The following is a 13,826-nucleotide window of genomic DNA, read 5'->3' on the forward strand; positions in this document are numbered from 1 at the left end:
TGATGCTGCTGAGAAAATAGTTCCTCAACATGTGACGATTCATGCGATGCAAGGTTAGTTTTCAAACATTATTCTATCAACACAGACATTTATATCGACAGTCTGGCGTTATGATAGATTTGCTTCGGGTGTTTTGTGGAGTGGGTGAGACAGGCAGGCTAGCTATGGCCATTGACATGGACTAGCCTAGCAGGAGCGACCTCTGCAAATACAAGGACTGGATGGAATATTTAAAAAAGTGTCTCCACACGTCTCCACCACTCTGGCTCACTAGAACATGAGGTCCTATATCCAAAATTGCAGACTGTCCCTTTAACTCTTTTTTGTACATTGAAAATTCTGCTTTTGGAGTGCTGTGTGTGTTTAAAAAGTCAAGAACTGTCAACTCAAGAAACTCAGCTCACACTCAAGAAACAGTGGGCCAAACCAACTGAGGAAGGGCACACCTTGAACAGTGTCCCAGATCTTCAGTTCACCATAAAAAATTAGTCAGATTGTGCTAAGTGTTTTATTGCTCAAAAATACCTTGAAAAACTTGCATTCCACAGATCTGACCTGGCTGTAGCTTGGCATACTGGCGTCATTACATTATTTTCATGAAGACAGATATGGTTAATGCCAGACATTGGAACATTCCAGACAAAACAATAACAAGAGACAAGTTACATAGTGCAGCTTTAAAGGGCCCATATTATGCAATTTAATGTTGTTTTCTCATCACAAACACACCTGGAGTTGTGTTTTGCTTCATTCACACATGTTTAACAACCAAACCCTGCATATTTAGGTTCTTCTCTCAAACTGAAAACACTCCACTGTGTTTTTAAAATCCATACACCTTCACTAGAATCATTTGGATAGTTTCAGCTCTGGAATTACCAATTTCTACCGAACAAAAGGGAAAGGGAGCTGTTAACTTGAAAACAACCACTACATACAGGGGTGTAGTGGGCGTGGTACGCAGGGGTACGCCATAGGGTTACCCGACTGAACCAGGACTAAAACAAGTCTAAACCAGGACTAAACCAGGACTGAACCAGGACAAAAACAGGACTAAACCAGGTCTAAACCAGAACTGAACCAGGACTAAGTGTCAGGACGGGCCTGGAGATGCACCTGAGTAGACTGCCGGGTGACCGCAAGAGAAAGAAAAGGCACAGAGCTCCACACCCCATGGGGATAAGTGCAGCTGCCGCCCGATCGTGCTTTGTGAACAACCTGCTGTACGAGCTCGGAGCTCTCTCTCACTCAAGTCCAAGATTAGTCCTGGTTTAGTCCTGGGTGCATGTGTTGTAACCTATGATTTATGTTCTGTAGATGATTATGAATGCCGTTAATGATAATAACATGATTCCGCATCACATCGATGACGTCACGAATTGCGTACCCCCACTTAAAAAATCCATCACTGGTGGAAATGACATCACAAGGTGGAACTTAGCATTTTGAGCTTTTGTGATAGAGACAGACTAATAATAAAGGATTAGTCAAACATGTGTGAATGAAACAAAACACAACTTCGTATATTTTTGATGAGGTAACAACATTCTAACATGAGCTCACAGGAATCAAATCTGAGTAATATAGGACATTTAAAAGATCACTATTTTCTGCTTTTTTCCCACACGTAAAGAAGCACCGAGGCATTTAACAGTGACAAGTGACAAGATGCAGAACCTGTGGAAGAGCTCTGAAAACAATCATCTGTTTCGATTTATCTAACACGAGAAGTGACAGGCCCGTGCCAAGCTGTGACTTTACTCTTTGGCTTCGCTTCGCGTGTGCATTTAGAGAGTGATTACAGACACTCTTCTGGTCAACATCAGGAGGACTGTGGAGCTGGCAGTTACAGTCCAAAACACTCACAACTCAAGCAACATTTTACAAGTCCAAAAATAGACTGAAATATCAAGAAGAAGAAAAGGATATTTATTATTCATGAAGGATTTTAGCATGACTGGATTTTGGCTGTGAAATAAATGAGGAGCTGGTATCGGGGTGAAAAACTGTAAAGTGATTGCATTCCTTAAGCATATGTGGTGGATAGACCCCCCAGTTTGGGAGGAAGTGTGACAGACATTTGGGGCTCACATTCAAAGCCTCGCAATAATCAGAAACAGCCAATTAGGATTATTCTTCACTGTTGAATCACTTGGTAAACATGTAGACAACTGCGGCTCCACAAACCAATTACTAGTCTACGAGAAGTTTGGAGTCATATTTTACACTAGGTAAGATGCTGGTGTGGATCTGAGCCGTGTTAATCAGCAACAGAAATTATAAGTGATAATCTGTTGATCAGTAGTGTAAACAAATGAATAATATGAACAGTGTGTGGGGGGGACTGTCTCGGAGATGCAGAAGAGCAAATGTATTGTGTAAAAATTAACTCTTCGAAAATGTGCTGCTTACAGTTTGTGCAATTTTATGAGGTGTCGAGTGCTGAAACTTAAGATAAATACTGAATACTAAAGCAAAACAAAATAAAACATTTGACAGCACATAAAGATGGTCCCTGGTTCAGTTGCATGGGACCTGCTTTCCAGTCTGGACAGTGACAGACTTTAACAATACAAATAACAATACCATTTTAACACTGGAACATTACAACTAGGGATGTAACAGTAACAAAAATATCGTCATATCTTATCGTCAAAAGTCTCAGAATAAAAATGTGAGCCATCACAGTATATCAAATACAATTTTCTTTGTTTAAATTAATTCTTATGGTGTAGCATCAGCTAAAAAACACAGACAGAACTACACAGACCATGATTATTTGCGCTGTTTCAGTCCAATAAAACTGTTATTAAGAATTTTCAAACCTTAATTATTTGGATTATGACAGTAAAGTCGCATATATGCAATATTAGCCTCCACAAAATACCGTGAGATACGTATCATGAAAATATTGTATTGAGAGATTTGGATTTCCCTAACTACAGCATGAGAGAACACTTCTACTGCAGCGTTAGTACAGCGAAATCACAAACAGATCTGACAAATGAGATGTTGTGCTCGTAGATGTTACTCTGTCCGTACACACTGCACCTCTCTCTCTCTCAGCTTCTGTGTACTCCTGCACACTGAGTAGACTAGTATTTGTCACATGTAGTGTCTAGTGTGTGACTCTCACGGCCTCTCTTTCTGCCTCTGTCCCCTTACAGCGTGTGATTGCCATCCCGTGGGTGCTGCTGGCAAAACGTGTAACCAAACCACAGGCCAGTGTCCTTGTAAAGACGGCGTCACTGGTATCACGTGCAACCGCTGTGCTAAAGGCTACCAGCAGAGCCGCTCGCCCATTGCCCCCTGCATAAGTATGTGCACTAGTCTTTACTGTTTATCGTCTAATCATCAACATACTCCTCCTTTCTACAGACAAGCATTTAGTGTCCATCTGTGGCTCTTCTGACCAGTGAAAATGTCTCAGTTTCAAAATAAATATAATTAAAAACGAGCAGGTTACACTGGTGTAGCCACAAAATCCCAGAGTACACCAGGCCACAAGGCTTAGTGATGAATCAGTCTAATAAATCACAAACCTGACAGATACCCATGTGTAGTCTGTTCAAAATTATATACATAATTCTCTAAAATTCTTCTATAGCATTTGCAAACCTGCAGTCACATGTTGATGTCGTGATCATTCAAACACAGGATGGCAGTTGGAACACAGCTTTTCGTTGTTGTTTTTAAATGATCAAACCCTGATAAAAAGAAAAAAGAAAATTAAATTGATTTTTCTTTTCTTGCACAACTTTTCTGCACAGTCACCCCCAACATAGAGTACCTGCTTCCACTCTGGTGTTTTTCCAAACTCTGAATATGTCTGATAACTTTTCCCAGACACCACAATATAAAGCATTTATATTGGTATTTCTGCCTCTTTTTAGCATCTCACAAGAAATTAAAAAAACAGCAGAAAGAATCAAAGTGTTAACAGTGTTGATCACAAAATTTTACATGAATGAATTGTAAAATGATTTCACACTGAACGCTTGTCTGTAAAAACCTCATTCACATAAATGATCTAACACATCTCACATAAAAATCAAACTATATTTAACGTGTCTTTGTTTTTTTCCCCTTTGAGCAGAAATTCCAATTGCACCCCCAACTACGGCTTCCATCAGCCCGGAGGAACCATCTGGTGAGTCCGCTCTCCAACATCATTTATAGATTGTATATTGTTTTGTGTTCATGTTACAAAATATCACCCTCCCCAAATCATCTGGCCAAGTAGGAAATACCCAAAGAACGAGCTGTGTTTTTGATTCTGGCAGCCTTTACACGCAAATGTTTTCCATGCATGTAAAAAAAAAAAAAAAAGATAAATTGGATCCCTGTTGACTTTCCCCAGCCTTATTAGGGACTCATGAATATTAAGTGTATTAGCTGCAGAGCTGGGATGTGGCCGCTTTAATCTCTTACACATTCACCATTAATCAGGCTAAGTGCAGCTCAGTGGGGTGTGGATCGCAGGGGCCCAGGCAGTTTGTTTGGACTGGCAGGGCTTCCTACAGGTCCCGTTGCAATAGGATCCTGTATAATGAACTTATTCTTTTTGCCAAATGATTTATGCTGTAAGTATGCAAATAGTGTATCGCTTGGCTCTGGTGTTGGGCCATTAGGGTTTTAACGAAATAGGGCTTACTCACAGCAAGCTTCAGTATACATTTGTATTCTTTCAGACCGAGCAGAGTCTTTAAAACGATCGTTCAATGGAAAAAACATGGAGACTCCAAAACTGTAGTAGTGTTGTCATGATACAAACATTTCCAACTCAGTTTTGATATAAGGAAAAGATTTAATATTCAAGACAGATTTCAATATCCCATTCACTATGTCATTTTCATCACATATAGGCATTTCTTTAAAGGTGCATTGTATAACTTTTCTGGTGGAGGGGCCGTCAAATGCTTTATTAAACCATTCTGTCATCATGGAAACCAAAGCAGGCCAAGTTACAGGTCAGATCTGTGGAGAGGCAAGCCCACTCACAGTCAGAATGCCTTTTTTCTAGGTATTTTTGCGTTCTAAAACCACCTGTTATTGAATAAATGTAAGGTAAAACTGTTTAATGTTATACTGTGGAACATTACAGGCAAAGGAGTGACATATCCATAGAAACAGCAGGTGACAGACCCCCAACCAAAAAGTTACATAGTGTACCTTTAAAGTTTTAGCCCCAAAAGAAACTTAAGTAAAAGCATGTTGTTGTTGTTGTTTTTTTATTTTATTTTATTTTTTACATTACTACATGGTGTTAATAAATTCTTCAAATATAGATCCAGACCAATCAGTCCTCCATCAGTTCCAAATGTGTCCTTTTAATGCTTTTTTTTTTTTTCATTACTGATACCTGTTCAAATGAGTATGTAGTTTCAATACTAGTTTTATGATAAGTCTAGAAATACACAACCAGTCAAAATTTAAACCAACACGGTCTGTCAAAAGTTTGGACACACCCTCTCATTCACTGTTTGTTTCTTTTTTCTTACTCCTTTCAACATTTTTTATACATACACTGCAAATATCCATATCTAGGTAAGTTAAAATGACTTAAATCAAGAACATTTTATTTTATTTGAGTCGATTAAACTTGACAAGTAAAATTATCTACCAAGTAAGTAAAATGATCTACCAATGGAGTAAGTGTGTTTTTCTTAATTCAACATTAGCAACATTCAATTTTGTTTGTTTGTTTAAAAATAAATAAATAAATAAATATGTTGTTTTTCTTATTTTAAGTGAAGCAAGATGTATTTTAAGTAGAAAAAGTCTTGTTCCACTGGCAGATCATTTTACTTGCTGGGTGAAATTTACTCAAATCATGGTCAAACTTTGTTAATTCAAGTCATCTTAACTTGACTAGATTTTAGTTTTTGCAGTCTAAAGAAGACATCTAATATATGAAGCAAGATATATGGAATTATTTGGTAAAGGAAAAAAGTTAAATAACTCATAAACTTATAAAATATTTTTTAAAACTTAGTAGAGTTATTTAAAGGTGCTGGTGAAGGGTCCGTCACCTGCTTGTTTCTATGCAAATGTCATCACTCTGCCTGGAATGTTCCACAATCTGATATTAAATAGCTCTACCTTATATTTATTCAATTACAGCTGGTTTTACTGTTCAAAATACCTAAAAACAGGCATTCTGACTATGAACAGAGTCACCTCTCCATGGATCTAACTTGTAACTTGGCCTGGTTTGGTCTCCATGATGATAGAAATGTTTAATACCACACTGTGAAACATTCCAGACAAAGCAATAGCATTTCTGTGGAGAAGAGCATTTGACAGGCCCTCCACCAGAAAAGTGACACAATACACCTTTAACTTTTTTTTCTTTGCTACATAATTCCATATATACTGCTTCATATAATTGATGTCTTATATCTGTATGCACAGGAAATGTAGAAGTATCAAAAGTAGAAAACATATAGTACAAAACATTGAATGAGAGGGTGAATCCAAACTTTTGACTGGTAGTGTAATTTTCTCACAACTGTAGTTCATCATTGCCACTGCGCCAACTTTTTAGAGATGCAATGTGAATAAATCTAAACATTTCCTAAAGCTGAAACCCTATAATTCCTCCATGTGAGATCGCTGTATACTCCGCACAGCCTCAGAGCACAGCTGTTGTTTGGCCCTCCTCGCTCCTGAATACTCCCTGGACAAAACTGTCAGGATACAGCCGGCCCGTAACCCTCCTCCACCACTTTCCTTCTTCTCTTTGAATATAGTTTTTCCCCTCTCCACCTCCTTGGTCTCCCTCCGTTTCACGCTTTGTCTTCACATAACACAGTGGGTGGTGGTGAGCTGGGGATTGGCTGTTCCTCTGGGCCTCTTTGTCAGGAGCCTGTCTGTTCTTAGGCTGTAGGAAATTTCCTTCACCTCATTCAGATTTTCCAGGAGAGTTACTGATACCATGTAAGCTTGGATTATTCCTCATTTATTTGCACCTGCGGAATTGTGTGTAAGGTTTGGAGATTGTAGTATGACTCTTAAAGTTTGTCTTACATAGTCCTGAGTTGCTTCTAAATCAACAAATAAAGAATATATTATTATTATTATTTCTGATCCACTATTTCGTGTATTACTGATTAAATTAGATGAACTCTGTAGTTGGTCAGGTGTGGGGAGAGGTATTATTTGCCCATAAAAAAAGGTATACCAATTGAATATTTTTTTTAGGTTTTATTGAGCGCTACAGCCAGAGTCTTAACTATCTTCTGTTTAGATTATTCTGGGTTTGTAATTTGGTGCATATTTGGACTATGATGCACTTTTCTGTGATAATATCCTTTTAAAAAACATATACACTGTAGTGTAACTAAACATAATCTAATCAGCCTGGGGTTTAGAATCGTCCTTCTCGTGTGTATAAAGTCATGGTTCCTCTAAAGTGAGAGAGTAGAAATCAGGCAGATTGCACAAGCGCAGGCTTTGATGGACATGTTGCTCTGGTCATGTCAGAATCCTGAGCCGAGCATAGTCCCGTCGGACCACACAGACGATGCATACATTATCCTCACAGCTTCTCATGAGGCTCTGCTCCAGCTGAAATGTCAACAACCATGATTTCACCAGATATGAGTGCAAACAGATGTGCATCAAACCGTGTTTTTAGCACACTTAAAGATGCTGTTGGAGTCATGTTATTAATGAGCCCAGTGGCTGTAAACTGCAGCTGCCTCTGTGCTTGTTTATTTCCCTTTTGCAGTGTTGTGTTAGAGGACTGCCATGGAGGTGTTGATAAGCCAGCATTAGCTAATTACACAAGAAAGTTGTTGCAATAATCCACAAAAGATGCATATTAAGATGTATATTAAGTATCTTTCACAATTCCACAATTGTACAGCTCAACTCCCACAGTGAACAATACAGGATTACATCCACACATAGTCCACACAACTGCTTAACAAATAAGTAATAGATAACTTTATGTCAAATCAAAACTACCTTTTCATCTTTTCATTGACTTGCACAGAGTCAAATGTGAGCTACAGCGTCCAAGTAATTTCCCTTGTGGGTCAATAAAGTTTGTCTAAGTCCAAGTGTATTTAAGCAGAAGGTACATATTGAAATAAATGATTTATAATGTGATTAAATCAGCCTGAAGTGGCCAAGCTGATGTGACGTGAGAACTCGCAGAGGCAGGTGCTTGGATGTGCCTCACTTGATCTTTGAGAGTGATGTTTTCTGCAGTTGGGGGGAGTGAGACCCAAAGTGTGAGGGCATAATGGAGTCGATATTAATTTGTGTGTGTCAGCGACCACACGGAGGGCTGGAATGCATGGAGAATAGTGCGGCTGGCGAGGCCCAGACAAAACACACATTGTGCCTGTGGGTCACGGATGGTGTGAGGAGACCACTCCTCCAGGTTCAGAAGGAGACGTCTGCAACGCGCCGCAATGTGGAGCAGATTAACCGCTGCTGACCCCACATGGCCGCCAAGGACAACTGATGATGAGGAGGAGGAAGAGGGAGTGAAGAGAGAGAGCACTAGAGTGGAGTTTGGAGCTGCATGTCCAGGAAACTGGAGCAAATGATCTCACAACAGCTAACTTTACTTGACTAAGTATTTCATTTTTTAAAAAGTTACTTATATGCTAAGCAATCAACAGTATTTTAATTAAATCAAGACTTTTTTTTTTTCATCTAATTTGAAAGAGACTGAGCAATATGAGGGGAAAAACATGTTTTTTGCCATTTTGCCCAGTAATCTTCTTAAGACTGCAGTGAGCACTATTTTATGCCGAGTTACTGCATGTTTATGAAATGAAAAGATACATTTTTGACAAGTCCACTGATAATGATGAGCAATTTTAAAATTGCAGTTAAATTTCCATTCCAAACATGACCGCTGAAGCAGGATGTCAGTGACTGTAGGTTACCATTGGAATGTCCACTCTAATGTTCTTACTCCTGGTGACTGTGTTTCTGGAAGTCATCAGGATGGGTGACGAAGCCAGAGTGATATTTGGTCATGAATCTTGCCTCACACTTTTTGAACTGGCAATATTGTCTGTAGTCCTGGGGGAGTTATGGTGCATTTATGTGCTTCCTGGATGGTCTTGGTATTTGAGTTTCAAAGTCATTTTTCACTCTTTTGGGAGTCTTAATAGCCCACTTTGTGGACAATGACTAATGTTCCATGTAGCTGAGAAAAGCAATGATAGCTTTATGAAACACAGTTTAATGTGATGCCTGCTGAGCTGAATATTGGATTAGATTAGACTTTATTGCCTCCTTTAAGACACAAAAACACAGGACAACAGAGAATAGACAGCACAGTCACTCCACATTCAAATACAACATAAATCCAATAGTGGCACTTATCAAGAAAACAGAGCTGAAAAGATGTGATACAATACACATTTCTCATCCAATTCATCAGTACTTGGAAGTCCTGTTAGATGCACCTACGAACTGTGCCCAGTCTTGATACAAAAAACAAGTACTAAAAATGTATTGCACATTATCACCCCAAAAGTACAAATTAGTTATCTGAACAATTGAACTAGAATCCATCCATTAATCAATAAATATCCTACATAAAAATAACATTGTCTTTTAAACTTGTGTCATTGCACATCTTTAACACAAGGGTCTTATTGTTGCCCTCTGTTGTGCTTGTTCCAGGGCTGATCCAAACTCACTGTGGTGTGAGCAGAGCAGGGCTCCATAATCTCATTACATGCTTTATTTGCTACAATTTGCCTCTAAATCGCTCTGCTGGGGGAGAAAGGCCTCCTCCTGGGCACAGCTTTGTTTGACCATGCTGCTGATATGGAGCTGGCTCTGTGGAGACCATGAGTGACTTTGGTAAAAAAAATAAATAAAAAAATCATTAGTCCCAGTTTATGACATGCAAGTAACAGGTTAAAAGTGAGCATTATCTGATCATAACAGAGTAGTACCAAAACTATGTAAAAGCAGCACAACAGCAGTTTCAGGCCACAATACTACACAGTACAGTGCTCTCAAATGAGGGCGATTAGCTGAAATGGCTGCAGAGCACTTTGATAGTGGGGCCAAAGGTGCAGCACTCAGTTACGTGGCTCTGAGTGCAGTGAAAGAGTGCGCACAAAGCAGTGGAGTAACTACATCTACTCACAGCACATCTCAGCCCCACACTGCAGGACGGCTCCCACTTCCCCTGCTTGTAGTGCACTCACAAAGAGGACATTTGTCCTCCCTACAGGGGACAGCCAGGCCTTAAATAGGGGTCTGGGGGTGTCTCTGGGGTACACTAATGGGGAACGAATGGCTATCAAAGACAAGTATCATGAAGCGTCAGGGGGGATGAGAAAATAAAGCCCCCTCCATCATTTACATGGAAATGAGGTGCAGCTCCTGTACACTACTCTCTTGCTTACACTGCCTGTTCTGCTGCGTTTCCTGATTCTAGCTCCAGCCTGGACAATCACAACACTACTTAAAAAACTTTATCTGTGTCTTATAAACATGATGTACTCTTTGCCACACTTTGTTGCTCTATACCACTGATCCTTCTTTCGCCATCTTACATTTTTGGAGTGCATTTTTCTTATTAACACGCTCTTCATTGTGTAAGCAGGATAGGACAGAGTGTGAGAGCCAAGTTTGTTTATCATGTTCTCTTTGATTACAGCCATTGTAGAAGTTGATCTAATTTTCTATAGAAGCATATGGCGTTATTTGCGGCATAAGTGAATTGTATAGGTGTCTGGCAGTATGACAGCATAGCGAGAAGCAGTCACTGAGAGCTGTGCACTTTGTGGTGGGGTTAGAGCTTTGCCTTCTTCACCTCCTGGTAATCGATCATCAGAGTGAAGGCCTGTACAGTGCAGCCTCCTGCCAAGATCCAAGGCTGTCCGCTGCACTCATGTCTACGTTTGGAGTTCATTGTGTAATCAGGGCCAAAAGAACATCTTAGTTTAGAAAGAAGCATGGGGTAAATGTGCACACACAAGCTCAAATATGATGTGAAATGAATGACTTAAAGACACCTAAATTCATTTTGTGATGTAACATTAATAAAAAAATAAAAAATAAAAAAACACTCCTTTAATGAGGAGATGCAAATTTAACATGTATTTTTGTCAAGTTAACTAGTACATGACATGTACATATGGCAAGGAAAGACTATTATTATCTGGTTAAGATATGCTGTATATCATAATGATAAATAATAATAATGGATCAGTTTTATATAGTGCTCCTTTTGAACACTAAGATGCTTAAACCAAAAATGCAATGCAAAAGCAAAAATTCCTAAATGATTTTTATACAAAGGAAAATGCATAATACTTGAACAGATTTAAATACTTCAATGATGATAAAAACACAATTTGACAATGTAATGTCATTTTCAGCACAGAATAACTGAACCTTCTTTATTTTAACCGTATGTTCTTATATTGTTTTGACCATAGATTAAGGTAAAATTCTATTCAATATGATTTTTTATTTTATTTTTTATCAAAAAAGTATTGGTTAGTATTTGGTTACACCTTTTTAACATAAAGTCACAACATTTTTAGTCACACATCCAAGTCTAGGAATTTGCCTGTCCTTAAAATATCTTGGTTTGGTGTTTGGACCATCGTTTTATCTGCTGGAGGTATTTTTGTATGGATGACCCCTCTGTTTAAAAGCCTGTGGATGGCTAATTCTCCCTTCCTGACCTCCTTTTCTATGGCACTGACCCCTTCACAGCCTCCTCCTCCTTACGCCCCCTCCTTCAGCACTGTCCCATAAATGCAAAAGGCTTGACGTGCTGCTGCTTAGAGGGGCCTTTTGGGCTGATGTGACAGGCGCTGGGCGGGGCTCTGCGGAGGGGCTGGAGGTGAAGAGGGTGTGGGGTGGTCTGCATGCACCATTCCCACAGCTCCAGGGAGAATGAGTGGGCGGGGCCATGCCAATGGCAATTTGTAGCTCTAAAAATAAGTACTACATGCATCTATAGAACCACTAATTTGTTCAGTAGATCTGAATATACTGTAGATATATCAGACATGAATTACTGAGAAGTGAGAAGTTGGAAAATTTTTATTGAAAGGAAAAAATGTAATTCAAGCTCCATGATACAGCAGACCATTTTTTTTAAAACTACTATTTTGAAGAAGTCCCCATAGAAAACAATCTACCTTAACAAATGTAACGCTCTTATCAAGGCTTGAGTGAGACACAACAAATCATGCAGTTTTAAGTTTAGCCAAAAGAAAAGACTAATATTTCAAACTACTACAAGCACATTCAGTGTACAGAGTAATGCATATTTTCCTCTGTTATATCTGTTTTAACTGTGGTGTTTTCTGCTTTTTCCCAACAGACTGTGAGTCATACTGTAAAGCCTCAAAAGGGAAGTTGAAAATCAACATGAAGAAGTACTGCAAAAAGGACTATGGTGAGTCTATGGAAGAAAATAAAAATCATGGGTTTTAGAATTAACATGGTAAATCAAAATATAATATCTTTTGTATAGGGAAAAGTTCCTCAAAACCTGTGAATACAATTCAAATTATACTTACAACTACAGCACCACTTTCATTTATTTTTCATGTAGGCATTCTCTGTCTGAGGCTTTGTTAGACTTCAATCTTAAGCTTAATTTTAATACAGTCTGACCAGAAAGAACTAACTTGGTTGGAGCTACAACAGGTGAGAAGCTTTTTACACTTAAACAAGTCCCTCTCAAATAACATTACAAACACAAAATGTTTTCATTTAATCACAGGCTTCTGAAACTGTCTTGTTTATATCCATTTCAAACTATCCTAACTTTTTAGCTGTGTTTGCTAATTGTGTGTGCATTGTGTCACCATGGTAACTGCCAAACATTATACCATACACTTAGATACAGAACACCCCCTGCATGATTTTGTCATTGCAAAGTAGCAATAGACTCATCTCTGTTGCTGGGGAGCTGCTGTACGCTCTACTATTGTGATGGCTCACTCTGGCACCGAGACACTGACAGAGAAACAAACACAAGCATGTTAAAAAAAAAAAAAAAAATATATATATATATATATATATATATATATATATATATATATATATATACACTTTTCAGCAGGCCTCAAACTATAATAAAAATACTTTTACTTTTGAGTCCACTTAAAAAAATGTAGTGTACTGTTCTCAAATGTAGTGAAGTAAAAGTTAAGTATCCACTTTAAAATGTATTTAAGTAAAGTACAGATACCTAAAATGTATACGTGCAGTACTTTACTACTTTTATTTTATTATGTTCCATCACTGGGTAAAAGAGACAGAGGCACAGAGAAAACTGTGGAGCTGAAAGAGGGGAGTCCAGGATGAAGGATGAGCGGAGGCTGAGCGGACATTTTGAGCAGAGAGAGGGACAGTGGAGCTCTCACACATCTTCTTATTAAGGCAGCTGCATTCCTGTGAGCACCCGTCCGCCACGCCATTCAAAGGTGTGGATAAGATGTATGACCCTTGACCTCTGCCCCCGCCCTGTTTGAAGACACCCCACTGATCCCAACAGAGGCGTTGCTGGGCATATTGACAGACAGGATTTGAAGGGGTTAAGGTAGATTTGAGCCACCTCTCCTTCCACCTAGTTCAAATGCTGTTTCCAAAAATATGCATTTCATTAGTAAAACTTTCAACAGCAAAGTCTAGTTTAAATAGTCCTTTGTACCATTGACTTTTGTAGAATCTCTAACTTTTCTAAAATACCCCTGAGAGGAAGTTGGGGCAGAGGCAGTATCCCAACAAGCATTTATAAAGGTTCAGTGACAGTGTAAACTGATCAAACACCAACAAGGACAAAAACAACTCTGATTATTCACTATTAAATA

The 13,826-nt window shown here is 38.8% G+C and overlaps 1 protein-coding gene across 2 annotated transcripts in view; it reads left to right on the plus strand.

Annotated features, from left to right (window-relative positions):
- Positions 1-13,826, plus strand: part of ntn1a (netrin 1a) — a 58,674-nt gene that overhangs the window by 38,668 nt on the left and 6,180 nt on the right. The window contains exons 4-6 of one of the 2 annotated variants that reach the window (XM_055157734.1): positions 3,168-3,317; positions 4,097-4,150; positions 12,329-12,403. In XM_055157734.1, coding sequence (XP_055013709.1) covers positions 3,168-3,317; positions 4,097-4,150; positions 12,329-12,403 — 279 coding nt within the window. The remainder of the gene's footprint in view (positions 1-3,167; positions 3,318-4,096; positions 4,151-12,328; positions 12,404-13,826) is intronic. The other variant, XM_055157735.1, reaches the window with a different exon arrangement.

The sequence above is a fragment of the Boleophthalmus pectinirostris genome, unplaced genomic scaffold, assembly GCF_026225935.1.
Source record: "Boleophthalmus pectinirostris isolate CB_2022bp ecotype Guang Dong unplaced genomic scaffold, ASM2622593v1 HiC_scaffold_22, whole genome shotgun sequence".
Classification (NCBI taxonomy): Eukaryota; Metazoa; Chordata; class Actinopteri; order Gobiiformes; family Gobiidae; genus Boleophthalmus; species Boleophthalmus pectinirostris.